The sequence below is a fragment of the Phascolarctos cinereus genome, unplaced genomic scaffold, assembly GCF_003287225.1.
Source record: "Phascolarctos cinereus isolate Bilbo 61053 unplaced genomic scaffold, phaCin_HiC Scaffold_1;HRSCAF=81, whole genome shotgun sequence".
Lineage (NCBI taxonomy): Eukaryota > Metazoa > Chordata > Mammalia > Diprotodontia > Phascolarctidae > Phascolarctos > Phascolarctos cinereus.
In genome coordinates, this window is record NW_027555514.1 from 83768499 (window position 1) to 83791202 (window position 22704).

Sequence of the window (22704 nt, forward strand, 5' to 3'; positions counted from 1 at the left end):
CAATTTCTTCACCTGTAAAATAGGCATAATAATATTTACGTCACAGGGTACGTAATGCACTTTGCAGAGCTTAAAAGAATACATATCTTTCATGGGATTGTTATGGGGAAATTCTTATCGACTTTAAAGTGCTCCATACGTATTTCCATCACCCCTTGTTTAACACAAACAGATTTACTTGCATCTGGTAGGAACACTTTTGGCTACTGCCGCTAAACAACATAACTTTGCTGCCTTTTTTGTGATGACCATAAACTAGATCATCTGTTTGAGTTTAATCTATGGGCCAGCGGAAATTAAGGATAGGGTTGAGTTTTCTCTCCACTCCTCCAAAACCCTTAGGGTATGAGAGAAGATAATATAGAATGTCCTATATAAATGACAAAAAGAAGAAAAAAGAAAGACATAAAAAACCCCTAAATCTAAAAGATGGTAAACCAAACACTATCCACTATACCCCCACACATATATCTTTTAATGTAACAAATAACAGCAATTATTGTATAGTGCTTTAAGGTTTGCAAAGTACTTGCTTAGCATGTTATCTTATTTGACCCAAACTCTGTAGGTAGGTCCAATTATTATTCTAGTTTTATAGACAAGGAAACTGAAGCCAAGAAAAGCTTAGTGACTTAACCAGGGCCTCAAAGACATGAAGCATTTGAACTCAGGTCTTCCTGACTCTAAGTCCAACATTACTCACTCCTCTACCTGGCTACCATTTACACTACTCCCTTCAAGAATCCCAACCAATCCATCCCTGGCTATGGCATGTTATACTCTTATCCTGGTCCACCTGTAAATTCACTGTAGAAGTCCACTCAACATTCATAGAAGTGTTTTCTCTCATTCTCTAGACATTGCCTCATTGCCTAATGAAGGAAAGAGCTGTCTATTGCTTATCTATTATTTGTGTTACACAGGACTTATATAAATCTTGGAGATTTGGAAACGATCTTAGAGATTACCTTGTCTGATCTTCTTATTTTACAGATGAGAAAACTGAGGTTCAGGGAGAATAATTCAATCATAATAACCAAAGTTACATAGGTAGTGACAGAAGCATGATATGAACCCAGGCTTTTTTTTTTTTGGATGGGGGAGAGGGAAGGGAAGAAGATAGGGGTGCCAAGGTCTACTTCCACAGAACTAGACCATTAACTTCACTGGTGCAGAATAAAAAAACTGTGACTATCAGTAAAGACAGGCTCTCCAACTTACAGGCTATACAGTTAAAGTTGCAGGTGACTTCCTCTAAATCACATAGCCAGTTTCAGAGGCAAAAATCAAGCCCAGGTTTCCCTGACTGACATCAGTTTTACCCTATGCTGCCACACCTCTGGAGCTCAATTTGGAGCCCACATGACTAATCCATCTTTTCCAGGCACGCCATTTCTGATAATATGCTTTACACTGTTTCTCCTCAAAAACTTCTCATTTATGTGTGCAACCTGCTCATACCCTTTGAGTGATGTTCAACTTCGATTATTCAAAAACTGTAGTATTCTGCCTTGCAGTCACATATCACCAGAAAAGTAATGGTGTTAAATGGAATAACTGAAATAACTGCAACTCCCTCTAAAGTATTCTGGCCTTTCTCCTTGTTCATTTCTGGGTCCATTTCCAGCACCTATCCAAGATACAGGGATTGACTGATAATCTAGCCACTGGCATGCTTCATCTACTTGGTTTTTCCTATGTGGATATTATGCATCTCATGAAAGTGGTTCAACAATGTTCTAGAAATTGATACAAATAGACATATCTGGAGTACTTTCTCCATCCAGAGGGAAAACTTATATTTAGACTCAACAATAGTGGACGTCCTCCATGACACCTTTAAGGATCGTAAATCTGTTTTATGCTTTGTTTTGTATTAATAAGAGATGAACAAAACTATCACAGTTGTTACTTATTTGAAATAGTTTTATGATTTTTGCATATGCACAAGAGACACTGCTGAAGCAATCAAATGCTTTTTTGAAAGTCATGCAGTAATTAAGCACAGTGAGATTTTGTATCCTCTATATACCATTCAGACAACTCTGTACAACCATAAAGACCTGGTATACAGTAAGTGCTCCACACTTATAATTAAGTCACAGTCAGTAGTCTCTTGTGAGACTTGTCACAATTCTCTTCTGACACCACCTAACAGGTCCAAAATTTTTCCCACACTTCTAGCATATTTCTATACTTCAGAGAGTCAATGCTTCAAACCTTTCAAATATGTCACTTTTAGGCCATACTTCCTCTATCTATGTTTGCTCTAGTCCAACAACTTCAACAAAGGTTGTTTTTCATAACATTTAGCTTCCAAATATAGCACATGCAGGATGCAAACACGGTAGGTCCACTGACCTCAATGGTCAAGTTTGCAATAAAAATCTTGGCTATGATCTTAGGTGTTTTTCATCTGTCATCTATTTATTTTCATGTTCTAAAAGCCCAAGGGATTTAAATTGTTAATTTAGTGTCCTGCCAGGCTCTCTAAACTTACTACCTCCATTAGTTTAATGTTTTATGATGTGCTACTGCCCACAATCTTCTAAAATCCTACTAAGATTTTAGAGAAGTTTATATTCTGAACTGGAATCACACTTGGTTGCCATGTCTTTCTGCTAAGCAAGGAGATCAAGTGCTTACTCATAGGGTATTACAGTCTCCTTTGCACAGTCTGTTCTGCAACTGACTGATACCAATTAAACTTCCTTAGAAAAATGGCAATATCTATTTCAATACATTCTTCAATTCATTTTCCATTTTTCAGTATCAAAAGGTTAAGTCAGGTTAAAGAAGGATCTTATTTCATACCATATTTTTATTCTTTTGTTTACAATAATTTGCTCTTAACAAGTTAATGGATCAAATGTTCAAACAGTTGACTAGGGAACAACTCCCACATTAGTTATGAGTCATTTCATGTCTTTTAAAACATGACTGATTTCATTTCTGTTATTTGGTTCTCCCCATGTCTAATGCCTCCCACTTCTTTTCTCAAAATGACTTTCCATAATAAAATGGTGTGAGGCTTCTATGTAGTCTAAGTCTTTGGCCTTTCTGACCACTTAATCCTCTACTCTGTTTTCCAACTTGGGGGAGGTATTCTTCCCTATGCATTCAAGCCATGAAGAATCAAGGTGCTATGCTGACTGAATCTGGAGAATGTATACCTCTTCTTCCTCTGTGACATATAAAGGAATACACATGGCAATTTTTTTTCATAGCAAGACTTTTGCAAAAAATATATCATTAATTATAGAATGAGATGGCTAATTGTCCAATTAAGTGAGTTTTCCTGTTGGCTTTTAGACATATGAATAAAACTAATTCAGCCAACTCCCCTCTTTGCCCTTCCAAGAACCTATAAAACATCCTTCTATTTAGCTGTAAATTCCTTCTTTCTTAAGTTTCATTCATAGCTCAAGAGAAGATTGATATGGTTAAATTTATGTGACTAAGTAGGTCATTGGATAAGGATCTCATATTTAGAACAAAGAGCAATGTTGATTTTATAGACCGCCTAAACTGTGATTCTTAGTACATTCTGCCCAGTTACAACTATTCTGTCACCATCACTGTAGGAAAAAGGTCATGTGGGATTGAGGGTCATTTTTTATTTTTCTCATTATTCTTATGTAAGACTAATTCTCAATATTATTATTATATAAGATGAATTATATAATTTTTTCCCCTCTAACAAGTTACAGTTGTGACTGTATACAAACACCTTTGTTACGACTCATCTGTAACGAGTCATTTTATCTCTATTAAGATATATTTATCTTTATTATTTTTTGTTATTTAGTGCACACAATGTCCAATACCTCCTGACTGTCCTCTGAAAGTATTTATGATCTATGGGCATAAAGTACCTCAGTACTCTATAAAACACTGGACTTTTATTCCTCAATCCTCAACTATATTTTCCAATATATTCTTCGCCTTCTTCCCCTAAACCCTTTACAACAATATCAAGTATCAAAATAAGTGCTAATTTATCTTAAATGGTTCTGTTAAGTTCACCTTTAAGTTTTCTTTACCTCATGATCTTTTACAACTAATGTTGGTCCACAACCTATAATTATTTTAACAATAGTCATTTATAACACGTGCTACAATAAATGACCAATAAAATGTTTCTTGTTCCCTTCAGTCTGTGATAAAATCACCTCTACTAATTCTTTTGTTACTCCAGCAAGAGCCTAGTCATTTAGCTGCAACTTCCCCTTCTCTTCTGGCTTCATTTATATCAGATTCATATAAATGAAAATTGATATAAATGAAAGATTTATGCACTACAGTTACACCAAAAGTAGGTCCACTTCTTGGTCGCTGGACATGGACCTCAATTTGGACTGCTATCAGTCAAGTTAATATTAATAGAGGGTCTTAAAAACTATGCAATTCTCAGTACCTTTTGGCTTGTCATGCCTCTCTATAAATGGGGGTAGGGGAAGGTGGAGAGCAGGATTAAAGACTATTTTTAATGACCCTCTTCATATTTAAGCTACATATACCCTTGGAAAGCACATATCATCTTTTACTAGCACCATATTTCAAGGTGATCTAGCATGACATACGTTGGCAGAAGTTTGTGTCCTGCCAGTATACATAGCCTTTTGAGAAGCCAGGGACATCTTCCTCCCACTATGAGGCCCTGGAGGACAATCACTTGGTGGGGGGGTATAAAAGAAACTATGTGGAAAAATGCAAGAAAAGAGGCAACTGGAGGGGTTGTTAGTGATGAGGGCCTCAAAAAACTGAAGGAGAAAAAGAACACATTTATGGCCTTCAGTCTTCATAAAATACTGAAAATTATTGCTGCTTTGAATAAATTCCTTCAGCTGAGAAATCACAAGAATTTTAAAAAACAAAGAAAGTTAAATAAAACAGACAAAGCTATGAAATGTGAAATTTTTCAAGTACAGATTAGTTACTGAGTTTTATACATATAAACTACGATCAACCAATTTAAAAAAACTCAATTAGAAAACTCTAATTTTACATTTTTTATGTTCATAACTCTAAAGGAAAAGCACCATCCTTAATCTGTTTCCATTATGTTTTATTTTATTTTACAGCTTTTTAGATAAACTACAAAACAACTCACATCCATGAAAATATCTTTGTTTCTTTCAGTAGAAAATTCACATTTAGTTCTATTTAAAGTCTATATTTGGAAAACAAGGACTACCTTGTAAAACATTTATGCATCATGCATAAAAATTTTCAAATACCTTTTTCTTCCCTAGTAAAATTACAAGAATTTTCTGACATTTTGTATCAGATCTTCTTTATTCATGTTTCTTTCCAGAAGCATAACACAAACACAAGATTCACACAATCAACTAGCTACCATGTCAGATGGCTGTTGTTTCTATGAACTGCCCTTTCAAGAAGAATATATATTCTCGGGGCAGCTTAGGTGGCGCAGTGGATAGAGCACCGGCCCTGAAATCAGGAGGACCTGAGTTCAAATCTGGACTCAGACCAAACACTTGACACTTAGTAGCTGTGCAACCCTGGGCAAGTCACTTAACCCCAATTGTACCCCCCCCAAAAAAAAACCATATATATCTCTTCTGCCATTCATGGAAATTCAGGTTTATCCAGAAAATCTGTCATGCCTCCCTCACTCTTTTCCACAATGCTAAGAAGTCCGCATCATGTTGCTTCCCATTACCATCCTGATTCTCCCTTTGCTAAAAAATGTGGAGCAACCACTCCTCCTATGAAGTGCAGATCTGCTTAGAAAGCTCTGTCCAAGCAGGCATCTAGCCACAATAACCACACTTTCTCAAAGAGTTCAATACCAGGTGTAGTCTTCTTTTCTAACTATTCTTTGCATTCTTTTCTTGAACATCTTGGCCTTCCAATTTATAAATTTGGTAATACCATGATTATCTCCATTCTGACCACTTCTGCAACTAGCTGGGATACAAAAACAAACAGAAACAAAATGGTTCTAATTTCATAACTCGTCAATTCTCCCATCTGATCATAATCTGTTACTCCATCTTTCCCACTGACTTACTTCTCTCCAAAGCTCATTATAAACATCAAATGAAATGCTGCTGCCTATTAGGTATATTCAAATTTCATAGTGGCTCTTCTAGCTACCAAACCAGTCTTCTCAAAACTACCTGTGGCCTTCCTGGTTCTTAAATCTCCTCAATGGCCATGACTTACATCTTTCTTCCACCTCTGCCACCCAAAAGGACAGAGAATCATCTCATCATCACTCAACACTACCTACATGGTCATGATCTATGAAATTCACCTCTCTACATCATAATCAATTACCTTCCATCTCTCCCTCACTCCCTTCCTATAATCTTCTCCAATGCTCTCTTCCTAACAGCTCAGCTTCCTGATCAATGTACTACAGAAGACTTTAACCTCTTAACCTATAATCCTTTCATGCTTTACCTAAAAAACAAATCCAAATTATCCCCACTATCTACTTTTTTGGTCTTCCACAGACTCACGTTCCAGTTTCAACTTGACTCTAAAACTGACTTTGTAAATGACTTGTCCTTGAACCCTCCCCCTTATCTACTGCAGATCTTTTCTTCTCTCCATAGGCCCCCAAAACTCTCAGCAGAACATGTCATCTATTTAACTGCGAAAACAAACATCATCTGTCTCCAGTCCCCTTTTCTCCCTGCTCCTCACCTCTACATCACTTTTCATTCCTTCTTTTCTCTAGTACCAAAGATAGAATTTGGCAAAACACAGTATTTTTAATTTGCACTCTCCCATCTTTCAGGAGCTTGTCTCCTCATTCAATTTCTGTCACGCTCAATCTCCTGATGCAATGACTTCTTCCTTGCAGTTGGCAAAGAGAACCAGACCTCCTTCTTCCCTAAAGACCTCTACTTGACCTTGTCATCACCTCCTTACTGTGTTTGTTGCTTTTCTTTCACTTCCTATTCACTGTTCAATGCCTTACAATTTAAATTTCTTAATTACTAAATCCAATTTTACCTGACTGTTCTGCAGTGTAGATTGTAGGTCACTGCTCTGCTCCAAGTCTGCTTCCTATTCTATCTGACCCAAGCTCCATCTCCTTTTGCTGAATGATCTACCTCTGAGCATATCTCAAGAAACTGGACCTAGGCCATTTCTTTTTTTCCTCTTTACACTCTGGGATCTCATCAGCTTTCAAGGGTCTCATTTACCAGCTCTACTCAGATTAATTCCCCAATCTATAAATTAGTCCCATATTATCTACCTTCTGGACAACATCATCAGAATTTTCAAATAAGGCACTTCCTGTTATCTCTTACACTCCAAACTTACCTCTGCTGCTACTAAAGTCCACTAAAATTCTCCTAGTCATCCAGGTTTGCAACTATTGAACCTTAACTTTCCCTTCTTCCTCATATTTCTATATCCACTCAACAGAAAAATTCTAATCATCTTGTTTTTTCAATATCTTTCCTCTGTCTCCTCAAAACACCATGGTGCTCAACAGAATTATCAACTGAGCAATAGCAAGAGGTTCCTAAATTGTCCCCCGACTTCTGGCTGGAAGTCTGGCCTTAGCCTGAGGAGCTCTAGTGGGGGAGAAAAAGCAAGGAGAGGAAAACAGGCAACATTCCTTATAGCCAGCCCCAGGTACCCCATTTGACGTTGGTGCATCTCTACCTGTGAGGGAGCTCTGCCCTCTTTCAGGCCTCAATTTAGCTCTTTTCAACTTCTACCAATTACAACTAGGTCTGTCTGATAGGGCCAAATATAACAAGCCCAATGCCTCTCATACCTAACAGCTCTCAGATACATGAAGATAGCTATCACGTCTCCCCTGACTCTTCTCTCCTCAACACTAAACATATATAATTCCTTCATCTAACCACCTACTTTAAGGATTCTGGTCTTTTCTGGAGTACTAGTTTATCTTTTAGAGGTAAACTGTTATTTAACCATGCCTCTCTCATTTATTTCTGAAATTGATGTTTTGGAGCCAATTGTAATATGGCAATTTATCCCTACTCATAATGATGGTGGTGGCGGTGGTGATGATAATAATATTTATATAGTGCGCCCTATGTGCTGGGCACTATGTTTTAAGCACTTTACAAATAGATCTTTACAACCCTGTGAGGTAGGTGCTATTACTGTACCCATTTTATAGTTGAGGAACCTGAGGCAAACTGAGGTTAAATGACTTGCCTAGTCATTTAAGTATCTGAGGTCAAATTTAAACACTGATCCTCCTAACTCCAAGCCAAATGTTCTATCCGCTGCACTACCTAGCTATTACATTTCATCCTGAGACTCAGATCAATATTTAGACATGTCAAGATCTTGATAGTTGCTGAGTATGTCCTTCAGTCTATTAGGCTATCTGTCCCAGCTGCGGTCATCTGAAAAATTTGGTAAGTATTCCTGTCTTTGCCATGATCTAAAGCACAGACAAAAAAGTTCATCAGAATGAAAATCATAAGCTCTTAGATACAAAGTCCATTTCTCAGTCAAGGGTTTTGAAGCCCTCAACAATCTTGCTCTCTTCTATCTTCCTAAACCTATTTTATAGTACTCACTGTCATGTTCCAGTCAGACTGGCCTACTATTACCCAAAATCAATATCCTATGCCCAATTCTGGAATGCTTCAAGATTAGCTTAGGAGCCAGCTTCTATGGGAAACCTCTCCTGAGCTCCCTGGTCTTAGCACTCTCTTACTCTATATTACTTAATATTTACTTATATGTGTTTTACGTTGTAGTTCCCATGCTGACAGAATATAAGCTCCTTAAAGATTATTGTATTTTCACTTTTGTATACCTTTCCACAGCCCAAACCTCCACCATGCCCCCCAGGTACCTAGCAGATGCTGAAGAAATGCTTGTTAAGAGGCAGCTAGGTGGCATAGTAGATAGAGCACCTGCCCTGGAGTCAGGAGGACCTGAGTTCAAATCCAGCCTCAGACCAAACACTTGACACTTATGAGCTATGTGACCCTGGGCAAGTCCCTTAACCACAGTGCCTCCCCCCCCTGAAAAAAAAGAAGCTTGTTGTAATGAGCTGTTCTCATCTAACTTCTGTACAAATACTATGTTAACTATTCTACTGACATCACATTATGTGTAAAATCTTAACTCTTATCATGAAGCTACATAGGAGCTGAAGATTAGGTCAGGCTCCTAAAAGCTAAATATTTAATTGCCTTCTTCCTATGAATGAAAAAGTACACAAACTTAAGAGAAGAAACTTCAGTTTAGTCAAGGACTTGAAAGAGATACTGTGTGTCGCCAGCCCAGTAGACATTTTACCACTTAGTGAACTGGGTCTTCCAGTTTAAGGTTATTATTTCGCCTGAAGGATTCTCAAATCAGTCATATCGTTACATTCAAATTAAACACACAATGCACTTCTCTAGCAAATTACCTGTAGTTTTGGTGTTATACTATCTTATCTCCACTGAGTACAGTAAAAATTTTATAACTTAGTTGGTTACATATAAAATAAAGTTTATGATTAAAATTCACCTTAAGTAATTTCTTACATTTAACAAAAATGGTAGGAGACAAAAAAGGAAAAGAGACTGGACACTTATATCAAGCTTTAACTCTAAAGGAATTATCAACGACACTTGGAAAGATATCGAACTTGTTAGAATGATCACTTTAAGGCCTTTCATTTTTAATCATGTAAAAAAAGGGGGGGGGGGAGAGGTCATGAAACCTAAAATCCTGCCCAAAATCCAATAACCCTGGATGATAAACATTGATATAAGTTTATAAAGTCTAAAGGTAATTTACAAAACTTAGGGTTATAGAGATGTTGGAAAAAATTAAAGCCAGGCAACACAAGATTTTCCATACAATCTTTCATCACACAACTGGATCTCATATCTATGTTAAAATTTTTTTTTAAAATATCATGAAAACTAAACGTTTACTTTTCTGAGTGTTTGATGGTTGAAAATTTTTCTCATTATGTTATGTGCTTTTGAGAAAGAGCTATTACATATGGAAAGTAGTCAAGAAACAGCACAAAGAAAACATATTTCCCATTCCTAGATCCTGCCTATAATAAGCTTTGTGAACATAGTTTTATCTAATAAAGAATATTTCCAAGCTCTCTTTCTGCTTCAAAATTCAATAATTCTTGGCCTTGAGTACTGGATTTATTTTTCCTGTCTTAATTATGCTACACAGAGAGCCAAAAACAAAAAGAAGGGAATAAAAGAAAGCTTTACCATGTTATAAGGCTAAGTCAATCTTGAATTGGCTCTACTAAGCAACTGATTCTACATTTAAAAATGTAAATGAATCATCTTCTATGATCGGCATTTACCAGAGCTACAAATACCACATAATATCACAACCATCCAAAATTACCTAAGAATTAAGGTTTAACTCAGGTAAGCAACTTAATGAAATTTAATAGCCCTGCTTGACTGATAAACTTTTAATGAATATGGTAAGCAACTGACAAGTTTCGTTTTGCAAATGCAGCCATCTGGAAAATGGTACAAGGGGAATGAGAAACAGGCTGATGAAAATTTTACTTTAACACAGTCCATGAATCAAAAAGGTAGAATGTAGCTGTCAAATTTGTGATGTGACAACCAAGAAAATAAGCAATCAAGTATATAATTAGAAAGAAAAAGAAAAAGTGCAATTATTTAAGAAACAAAATATTGTGATGTTTCCTCACAAAACTTCGAAATTTAACAATTTTAACCTAATGTTATCCTGAGCAAGTAAATTGTTATGAAATAAATTACATTTAAAAGAAATCAAAATTCAGTCATCAAAATGTCAAAAAAAAGTTGAAAACAAATATTCTAATTATCATAAATTTTTTCAGTGTTTTTAATTATGGGACTAAACCACTGTTTTCTCTTTAAATATATACTTCAATTAAGAAAATATCTCACTAGAGAATGTCACCTGAAACCTAGTATCTTAAATCCCCTTATTTCCTCACCAACACTGATTCATTTCACCAGTGTATGCATAAAATTTTCGGTTCCAAGTATAAAAACAAATTTAAGGTATTTAAATTAATAGATATCATTTAAAATCTGAAGCATCTAAGTTGATGTCATTAACAGAATGTTATTCTCATACTGGCTGCAAAAATGACAAGATTTACAATTCCTAACTAAAATGAGTTCAAATATGGTTACTTTCCCACTACTGACAGAAAAATACTTACCTTCTTTTTGGGGGTAGAGGACACTGAAATGCTAGTCTTACAAAAATATACATAGCTACCATTTAACAAATTTATAAAACAGTGTTTTGGTTTAACCATTTTCAAGAACTCGCTTCCAACACCTAACAAAACTTACATAAATTTACCCAAATGCCTTGTCTTTGACATGGTACATTTTAGCCACACTATGTTTCTGAATTCTAAATTAAGCAAAGAATAATTGTAAAATATATTATCATTTTTCAAGTATTTAAAAATCTTAATCTCAACATACCTTTAAAAGATACTACACTAAAACATTTAAATCACAGCAACTTTCATATTTTTTCCAACCACATACAATGTCTTGACAAAGTTGTTTTTTTTTAACCTTTTCTCATCTTGAATAAAAATTAATCTAACTTGGAGAGGTTTCTTTTATTTGTACATATCCCTACCAATTCACAAAATAATTTAAGGTAGATTATGGTAGGTTAGGTGCAATAAAAATGGACAGTTTTGTATTCTTGCTTTGTGTAAAATTTTTAGCAATATCGATAACTTTATAGCTTACAAGTCACTTCACCCATGTTCAAATCATCCCAAAGGATTTAACCATGCAAAGTGTTTTTTACTGTGTGCTTTCTTAATGATTTTTTTATTCCACAAAGCACACATGCATGCACACACGCACATATATACACACATAAACACACATTCTCTTTCTGCTATAAAACCAATCTCCCTCTTAAAAAAAAAAATACTACCACAACTGAAATGTATACTCAAGTGCTAAGAGTTACCCTACAGAGGTATGGGAAACTACATATATTTTGCAACAGTAAAAAGAAAACATCTGTATATAAGAGAGGCCCATATCCACCAGCCAAAAGAAATTGAAATACTAATAGAGCAAAACTGGCTCCCCACATACCCGAATCACACACAGACACAAGAAGGCTACAAATCCCATTCATGAAAGAATGCACCACAAACATTAGCATTTATTCATTTTCTTTTTTTTTTTTTTAGCAAATGACAAAGACCCAGTTTACCAGATTTACTTTTTTTTTTTGCCTAGGCTTAACATTACATATTTAAACAATTGTCAAAACTTACTAAGTTTTGCAGCATTCATGCACAACTAGAAAACATCCTTAATTTATTTCAAACCAGAAATGTATTACCATTAACGTATTAATACCTTTCACTACTAAATACTTTTTTAAAAAACTGAAAAAAAAAAAAAGATTCATCCTGGAAATGTTAACTTCACAGCAGACTTAAACTACTACTTGGCTCACATTTCAAACAAAATGGAAAAGCAAGATTCATGCTGGTGTTAGTGTACATTTTGCCCTAGCACTACTAAAGGATCACTGTTCACCTTGGATTAACTTTAATAAAAAGCAAAGTGCATACAGAAATTTACAACAATTTTAAAGACAAAAAAAAATGGTCCTATTAGTGTGGTCCCAACAATAAACTCAAAGTCTATGACAAATAGGTGCTTCGATGAGCCGTTTATAAATACTTTAGATTAGGTACAATTATACTGAAAGAGTTCTTTTGAAATCTTCAAAAAAATGTTCCTGTTAATCCTCAAATGGTGCTTGTAATAGCTTAATATTTCTGTTAAATGCGTGCGTTGAATTACTTGTTATCCAAGCGTAGCAGCTGCTCCTTACCATTTATTGTTAAGGACTTTAACTGGCCATCTTCTTCAACTTCTACTCTTTCTTGACCATTCTCAACAATTCTGTAGGACAAAATTCATTTAAAAACCTTTTGGAGTATGTTTATTAAAAAGATGTAACTACAACACAAATACATGAAAAAACTAATCCCCATCCTCATGTGACTGCATACAATACGATGCAACAACTACAGTAAGCCAAGCTTTCTGCCATGAAGTTTGCTAGCTATCTTTTCTACCTAAAAAGATACTTTTCCAAGTATGAATAAACTCTGGCTCAACTAAACCACCTACAGAGATAAACTCCTAGTCAAAAGGGATTAGTAGTTTTAAAAAAGTAATGATGAAAAGCAAAACACAGATTTACCTTTCCAATAGTACAGGAAAAGTTTGATCATTCCACATCAAAATAACTATTTGGGATTCAGATTATAGCAAATCACATGAAGCAGAAATTTAAAAAGGAAAAGGCTTTTAATAATTATGGACTTTTTTCACAAAAACATACAGGTATTCATTGCCAACCAATGTTTTATGATTTCAGACTAAATGCAAAACCAAGATTTTTCATTCTGACAATGAACATCTGAACACAAATCTGTTAAGACTGACGTCAACAAATCATTAGAGCCATTTAATCCATTAAGATAGTGTTTAAAATACCACTGTACCTCTTTGTAGTGATTTTCCTGCCATTTACTATTTTAGTTGTAGTTGATATGGATCTGAAGTTACCCATCCCACTACCACCAAATGACGTAGAAGAGAAGGAAGTAAGGCCTCCATGCCCCACTGAACCAAATGAAGTAAATCCTGTATAAAGAGAAAAGATAATATTACAAATTTTAAAGTTTCTATTGAATGATACTATAAGTTGGAGTCAAAATGGCTATTACTTATGAAATTCAATGCTATTCCAAGTAACATGACCGAAATAAGTCATTTAGCAATACAGCTGCCTTTTGATTATCTTATGATCATACAGAAACCAAGGACTCCAAACCAGAAATCAAGTGTGCAAATGGATCAATTGTGCTAATCATGATCCTGTTAAGGATGTAGAGCTAAAAGTAATCTCACAATTTTTTATTACACTTGAAACAATGAACATGTATTCCTAAGACTTGGAAAACAAAAGCCATGCCCTTTTCACCAACAGTCATGTTTTCAGTTATACAAAATGTTTTGAACTTTGACATTTTAATGTGAACATGGCTTGCCTAACTGACAGGTTCAGGGAGCACACTGCTTCCCACTCTGGGCTGTGAACAATCACTATCAACATCTCTCCTAAAAAGTATCATTTTCCTATTTCTCCCTACATTTTAACCATAAAAGGACACATGAAGCTATATCCTGAGTAACTTCGTCCAAATATTTCAGATGTCACTGAAACTGACAGAATACCTATGTCAATTAACTATGTTTTTAATACCTTGAATGGCTGTCCTAGTTCTCACTATAAAATTAAGGTCAAAGGCATTGTTTCTTCTATTCTTTCTCTGCCCATAATATAACAAATGAACTAAATTATGTTTTTAGCATCTTTCATAATTTTTTCCTTGTACACTTATATAATTCAAACTACTAAAATGAAAACCATCATCATCTCTTTTCTCCATGATCAGTTTTCTTTATAAGACTCTATAATTCACTTTGTAGGAGAAAATGCCCAAATTTTTTTTAATTATATAACAACATAACCTAGACCAGGATATGTCACAAACAAAGGAAAAAATTTTTCAGACCTAATCCCAAAGGTAAGTCTGCTCACTATTAATAGCGAGCACCAACTGTATAAGGTATACTATGTATCAAACACTTTATCTCAGGGTCTCAGCAACAACCAAGGAGAGAACAGAAAAATAAACTTTACTCAAGATACAAAAATGTTTTTAAACAAAAGAGAATTTTGTGTTCCAAACTTAGTACCTAAAAAAGAATAGGCAGCAATAAGGCAAAGCAACACAAATTACTAACAGTTCAAAGCTAATCAGATAGACGGAAAAATAAGAGACCTTGATTTTTCTTCTTTTAACAGAATTGTAGCAAACAAAAAGATGAGTTTCCTTTTATTTTGGTGTGGGTCATATACAATTCTACTCCTCAAGAAAACTGGTCAACAAAATTCTAACATTACACAGAATACGGTGATCAAGTTGATCTAACAAAAATATACACATCTGTAAATCTTTTAAGAGTATTAGTTCCTGTTTATAAGATTGTAAATACCTGTATCAAATGAAGGAAGTCCACTTCCAAAACCTGGAAATCCACCAAAGGCAGAGAAAAAGGGTCCTGCACCTCTGCTTCTGTTTCCACGAGTCCCTCTTCGATTTCCAAAAAAGTCCTCAAATGGATCTTCTAGGAACAAACACATATTGTTATTTAAAATCCCATTTAGATTACCTCCATTATTACAGATGGATAAGATGAGCTAAATAAGAAATACGAGGCACTTTCAATTTCAACATAATATTCTTTAACTGTTGGGGAAAAGGTAAGATTAGCAAAGGAAAAAACTTACCGATTAGCAAAAATAAGCTATACTTTTAACTGAAACTCTAGAAAGTCATTAGAATATCTTTCCAAACAGCTCCTTTCCTTACTGAGGGTAAAAAATTGGTAAGTTAAAGCTAGAAAGTCATCATGAACAAAAATATTCAAGGTAACGAAAATATATTCCTGATGCCTCTCCCCTTGAAAGGGAATACAATACCTTCATGGTTAGGCATTATACTAACTCTGATTATTTTCAAAACTAAACACTAGCTGAAAATTTCATGATTAATATTTATATTAGATATATAATGCAATATATGGTATAGACATGCAAAAGATACCATTATGCTCATACCAACCCCCCAAAAGACAATGTACCTCTTTAATGAGAGCTATAATCACTATCTATAGAAGAAAATCTAAGCGGATAAAGAACACCTATTGCTCAATTCTGAGCGTGCAGTTGAATGAGCAACCCACTGAATTAGTACACTAGTACATATACTTTTCAACTATTGTAGAAGGCAAAATGAGATTGGCTCAGGAAAAAGTAGAATGCAGAAAACACTCCATATTCTATTTGAAAAACTATAGTCCTTTAAAGAACCCTAAATGGCACACTCATATGTGAAAAAGATAAAGCCACCAAAGAACATTTTAAAACATGAATATTCTTCTGTTGAGCCTTTATCATTGTGAATCTTAACACCAAAGTTTTTAAAGAGCAAAACTGCAAGCAAGTTGACTAAACGGGTTATGGCAGAGGTGGGGAACCTGCAGCCTTGAGGCCACATATGGCCTTCTAGACAAATGTTCTATAAAATTTGGATTCGGTCAAAAGGTTGCACTTAAGGAAAGAAGACTACATGTGGCCTCAAGGCCACAAGTTGCCCACCCTGGGTTATGGTATACTATCAGCAATGAGTACCACAGAACAAGGTAGCATAAAATATATAATCCAAAAAAATAGTATGACAATAAAAGATGATGGGCCAGTCATTTACTGAAAGGGATAACAAACAGCCCAGGTGCAATCAGTACACAGAGAACAGTAAAAGACCCAGAAGGCCTTTACTGCACTTAATAGAGGATTCATAAAAGCACATGAACAAGACACCTTGGGCTAAAAAAAAACCTTGCCCTGAAGAGAATACACAAATCCATTTTGTGTGTGTGTGTGTGTGTGTGTGTGTGTGTGTATGTATGTATGTGTGTATATATATATATATATATATATAAAATCACACACACATATATAAACATAGCTATAAAATTTTACATAAAAATATTTAAATAAGAATTTCTAACAACTTTTAACTTCTTTAGTTAGGTGAATGTCACTAAAATATCCAAAAAATAAAACTATTATCGAGATTTACAGTATCTATTATGCTATAAGAAACGATGAGCAGGATGGTTTCAGGAAAACCTGGAAAAGACTTACGTGAACTGAAAGCAAAATGAAGTGACCAGAACCTGAATACTGTACACAGTAACAGAAAAATTATACAATGATCAACTGTGAATGACTCGGCTATTCTATTTTTAGCTATTCGCAACTATTTAGCATTACAATAATCCAAGACAGTCTCAAAGGACTTACGATGAAAAATGCTATCTACCTCCAGAAAAAGAACAAATGGAGTCTGAATGCAGGCTGAACCACTTTTTTTTCACAGTGGTTTTCTTTTGGGGGGGGGGATGGGGCAGTCCTGTGTTCTTTCACTACATGGCTAATATGGAAATGTTTTGCCATTATTGCACACACATAAGCTATTAAACTGCTTGTCTTCTCAATGAAGGGGAAAGAGAGGGAAAGAATGTGGAACTCAAAAAAAAAACGCTAAATGTTGTTTTTAACATGTAATTGGAAAAAAATAAAATTTATAAATTTTCAAAGAATCTTTAAAAAAAAGATTTAGATTATCTATTTAATATTTAGCAGTAGGTTCAGGATATTCCTCAATGAAAAGCTATTCACTCAGCATCTATCAAGTTCTCAGCAACATGTATAATGGAAGAAGATAAAATATGATTCTTCTACTGTGGCTCATGGGCAGACAAAGTATACATGTTGAAAGAACAAGAAATATAAAAGAATAAAAAACATAACACCAAATTCTATAGTAATGATCTAATTATCAGTTAAAGGAAAGAAGAAAAGTAAGGACAGTGGGGACCTCCATGAAAGAAAACAATCTTAAAAGATGAAGGCTACTTAGGTATGAAAAAGGGAGAGAAGAGAACAAGTCAAACAAATGTCAAAATAAGTATATTGTACAGTGAGGACTGTATGGATTGCATAATGTATATTGCATCAGTCTGCCTAACAGTAAAGTGGAAGTAGTAGGAATTAAGATTATATAGGTGAGCTACATTGAATTTACAGAGACCCATAAGGTCTTTATGCAGTAAAAAAGAGCAAGTCATTAGTTTCTGAGCAAAAGACTGAAAATGCTCAATAGTATAAGACTAATACTGATAAAGACCTGCGTAGGATGCTAGAGATAAGAATGAGAAACAAGGCAAGAAAAAACCAAAACATTTGGTGACTAGTTGATGATGAAAATGAAGAGGAGGAATATGGCGAAACACTACAGAAAAAGGATTTGTAACCAGTTATATGAAAAAATGCTATGTTTGATTTGGGGCACTTAAGTGGGAATGTCTAGCAGAGAGATACATAAAAACATAGCTTAGAAACATATAAAAATAACCCTCACTCCCTTGGGTTAACAAATTAAACTCTTCTTCAACACCTGGCATAAGTGACTAGTGAAATCAAGTGACTAGTGAGAGAACCCTAAGAATTGTGGAGAATAAAAGTCTAATAATGGGCTCTAGCCTGCAGGGAGGAAGACAAAAGCTGATGAGTTTTTGATAATTTTTCTAGTATTTTCTTTTTCTTTCTATTAAGAATCACCTTTCATGTTTTTGGATTCTCTTATACAATGACAGAGCAATGATAAGTAAAGGTTCTTAACAATTATCACTTAACCTTGTCTTAGCTCAAAAGGAATTTAAAAGTTTGCACCTTAAAAAAAAAAGTTTGTACCTTCTGTATTACTTTTTCTTGACTAAGCAATCATTCCTAGGATAACTCATTAACACTTTTGACATCAAACAGAAATTCGAAAACATCAATAATATCAACTATAAATACTATTCAAGAAAAGAAAAAAATCACAATAAAAGATAACTTAAAAATAAATCCAATTAAGAGGCTTTGGCATTGAATATATGACAAATGAAATACAAATGTGTTTTAATTAGTTAAGGAGGCTTCACGTAAATATATAAGTATATTATGATAAAAGCATTTCTTAATACACTTAATCCAATTCTTACAATATGATTCTCTTTTAAAAATAAGGAAAACGCATTCTAGGCATATAGCAGGAAAACTGTTCTTTATGGTTACAAATATACACACAACTTAACTAACAAGAATACTTAAGTCTTCCACTCAAGGCCCTCAATAAAAGGTTGATACCTCTGGTTTTTCCAGAGGTGGTGGATGAGAAGTGAGGAAATAAGATAATATTTTCACATATGACGAATATGACCAACGTTAAAGTGCTCTCTTCTATTAATCATACAAGCACTGTCCTGTGCACTTGTGAAACAACAGAAATGTGAGATAGTCCCTGCCCTCAACGGGTTGACATTCTACTGGGGAGATACGTGTTTATAGGGAAAGAAATAAGAGATATGCAGGATATATGCAAAATAAGTAACTGTGAAATCAATAGAGAATCTTGAGCTGAGCCTTGAAGGGAGGTAGGTAGGGATTCCAAAGGTAGAAATTACCAGGGAAACTATTTCAGGCATGGGAGATAGCCTATTGAAAGCAGTTCGGTCTAGAATTATGGGTATTTATCTGGCTGAATGTGATGAGCCAGCTACAGCCAGATTGTAAAGGGTTTTAAATGTCAAAAAGTTGGTATATTACACTGAAGGCAATGAGAAACCTGTTTTCCTAAACAAAGGGCTAACACAACAAGAATTTTCAATTTCGCAACTCAGTGGAAGAAAAAAAGGAGGGAAAGAGTGTTGATGAAAGGAGACCAATTAGGAGACTATACTTAAGAGTCTAGGTAATGAAGGTCTGGAATACAACGGTTGTGGTGCAAATATATAAAGGGAAAGGGGCACATGCGGCAGGGAGGGGTAAGGGAATAGAGATGCGTGTGAAAGGTTATGAAGTGAGTTAAGTTTTAAAAGCATTAAATATTATTAAAGAAAATTAACGTATCACTTGTTAGAACTATAAACAACCTTTGGGGTCACCTAGTCTAACTTTTATTTCACAAACGAAGAAAATGTGACACAAAGATAATAGGGTACTATTCAGAGTAACCCACTTTTTAAGTGGTGGAGATTAAGTCCTTACACCTAGCATCCTAGTCAATTCTTTTCCCACTAGGTTACACTGCTTCATTCAAAACATTTAGGGGGTTGGGGAAGAGTTATGCTTGGACGGAGTTTTGGCACTACCACTAAGATCAAATAAGCAACTACTTATCCATAATGCTGGTCCTACCTCTTTTAAATCATCTGACCATTAATCTCTCAATAATTAATTGCTATATTGTTGATCCCAAATCTCTGCTCTCTTGTTCATTCTCTCCTTTGTCTTAAAACCTCTCAAATGGTATCACAAAAGTAAAGTTAAACTTAGGGTTTTGACTTTAAAACTTACTCTACAATTAAACCACCTAAGATAAACCTGATTCTGACTTCCAGATTAAAGTTCACAAAAATATCTGCACAAATTATAGTAAGAAATGAAGAGATATAAAATCTAAGATTAGTACAAGTTTCATAGGAAAAAAAACCTAATCAAAATAACAGTAGTCACCAAATATATCTGGAATAAGAAACTATAAATTTTATATTATCTTGCAAACAAAAACAAGATAAGGCAGTTTTCAATCTCCACATATCTATATTTTAACATCCTACTTTTTATGTTAAATCAGTCCTGCTTACAAACTCAGGAAGATCAAAATTCAAATTACCTTTAAATGATTTCTAGAATGTGCTAACTACCAAACTTTCTAGATGAATTTATGCCTTTACCTAAAGTACTATTATTCCTCCAAAGTTTTAGAAAAATAGATATCACATAAGATTCAAATCTACTTGCTAAAAAGAATGGTGGGAGTAGAGTGTTATGGCGAATTAAGAGTTTAGACAAAACTAAAATATTCAAACTATAAATTATATAATAATGACCAGATAAACAGCAATAGCTTAAACTCAAAGGTCAAAAGTAATGTAAAGATTATTTAATTCCATTTACTCTGTTCCATCAATTAAATTTTATTTTATTAGAAACCATGCTGAAATCATACTTTATAAGTACTCAAAAATAAATTTCAAAAACTAAATCCTGGATGTTTCTTGATGACTGGAGAAATGAAAACAGAAAGCTCTTAGAAATGGAAGGTTTAAGCAGTTCATTAATGAATAGTAAAATCAAAATCTTAATCTCTGGTCTGGAAAGATCAGGTAAGTAATCATTAAGGAAAAAGGTAGAAAACTAGAATACACTGCTAATAACAACAATTTCATTTTAAATAATACCATCAGGAAATAGCCCACCAAAATTTTCTAATGGAAATTTATTCTACAATAAAATAAAATGCCAATACATAGTCTCCAGATCCTTAGGAAAAACTAAAATTTCAGAATACAGTAACCTAATTTTTAAATTTAAATATATTATGCAGGCATAAAGTAAATAATTTTTCATTCTTAGTGAGAATTACTTTTTTCATAGGAGAAACTTAAAAGAAATTACAATTAGTTTAGCTAAATCCTGGTGTTTGTTACCTTGGTTCCTTCTAGCTTCCTAATTCAACTTCCTTCCTTCTTTCATTCCCTGAAATCATTACATAATTCTCTGTAAACTATCTACGGTGTTATAAATAGTAGTATGCTAATAAAACACAAACACTTAATAAAATCCTACACAATCCATAATAACCACTAGAACTAAAATAATTTCCCATAATTGCTTGACCTTTTCAAGAAACAAAATAAAATTTAAACCCTTAAGTGAGCCTGAGATTGAAATGATTGATACTAGGTATCTTACAGTGAATTCTTTACCATTCGAAGACCTAGAATTCTATGACACTCATATAACCACAGAATTAGGCTCCTGTCAAGGTTTTTCTTGGTAGCTGATCTTAAGCCATTCAAAATTGCACATAAATATAGTCAAAGCCAAAGTACTTGTAGAAAAATATATAGGTACAGTGCAGAGAGATATCAATAGTACTCTCGCTGAAATAAATTTTAGACTACTGAACTTAAAATAACTGAATTTAAATTCTATTGAATTTAATTAATTGCTCACTAACAAATATGCACTGCCATCACCTCAGAGCACATTTCTAAGTTTGTTCCTGAGATAAACTCTAGCTGGTCATGAAGATAGTTATAGGTTAAGCAAAAAAAAGAGATGTTGAGTCTTATGAAAATTAGCAATACTTAGTTATCACATCTGAGATTTTAAACATTTTTCAACTCTGGTGCTGAGACATAACTTTCAAGTTCTGAAAATTGTTTATTCATGTGTAGGGTTTATTAATGTAGTCATATTAAAAGGGAGAAGGGAAAAGAAGTATTAACTATAAAAAAAAAAGCTGGAAAACCATAATAGATAACAGTCCAATCACATCTTCAATTCTAAATGCTCCCAAGCCAGCAATACCGGAGTGAAGTTCAGATGGCTCTTAGACATACTTAGTAAACTAATCTTGTTGCTGGAGTTAATAAGATACATGTTATCATCATTGGGTGTGAGAACAACTTCTGGACTACTATTTTTTTCTCATGTTCTGTATTTCCAAGAAGATTTCTTTATTTAAAAACAAATGTTGGAAAAATAAAATGTACCTAAATCACCTCCCCCACCAATAGAATCATGTTCAATAGATCATATTCAGGTCAGGATTTAAAGCTGGAAATGATCCCTGAGAACTAATCCAACTATCTCATTTTATAGAAATGGAAACTTAGTATTTCTATCCTCAGTTGCTTCCTGCTGCCTGTTTTTATCCCAGCATCCCTGGTGAATGAGCTGTTTCACCTAAGTTGAGTTTACCATGGTTTTATTTTAATCACTCATGATGGTAGGTAAGAAGGGAGAGAAGAGGAGAGAAAGGAGGGAAAGGAGAAACAGAAGAGGGAGAGAAGGGGGAAGGAAAGAATGAAATGTAAGGGGGAAAGGAGGAAAGGGAAGGGGAAAGAGAAGAGAGAAAATAGAAGCATTTCTCACCATAAAGAAACTGAATCATCAATAAAGATTAAATAATCAAATTATTAAAAACACCAGTTACCA

The 22704-nt window shown here is 34.3% G+C and overlaps 1 protein-coding gene across 6 annotated transcripts in view; it reads right to left on the reverse strand.

Moving 5' to 3' along the window:
- Positions 1-22704, reverse strand: part of DNAJB6 (DnaJ heat shock protein family (Hsp40) member B6) — a 118830-nt gene that overhangs the window by 45113 nt on the left and 51013 nt on the right. For 3 of the 6 annotated variants that reach the window (XM_021009646.2, XM_021009647.2, XM_021009645.2), the window contains 3 exons: positions 15081-15212; positions 13520-13661; positions 12841-12911 (listed from right to left, as the gene is read on the reverse strand). In XM_021009646.2, the coding sequence (XP_020865305.1) occupies positions 12841-12911; positions 13520-13661; positions 15081-15212 (345 nt within the window). Of the gene's footprint in view, positions 1-12124; positions 12912-13519; positions 13662-15080; positions 15213-22704 lie in introns of those variants that run through there. The other 3 variants (XM_078152551.1, XM_078152555.1, XM_078152553.1) reach the window with 3 other exon arrangements.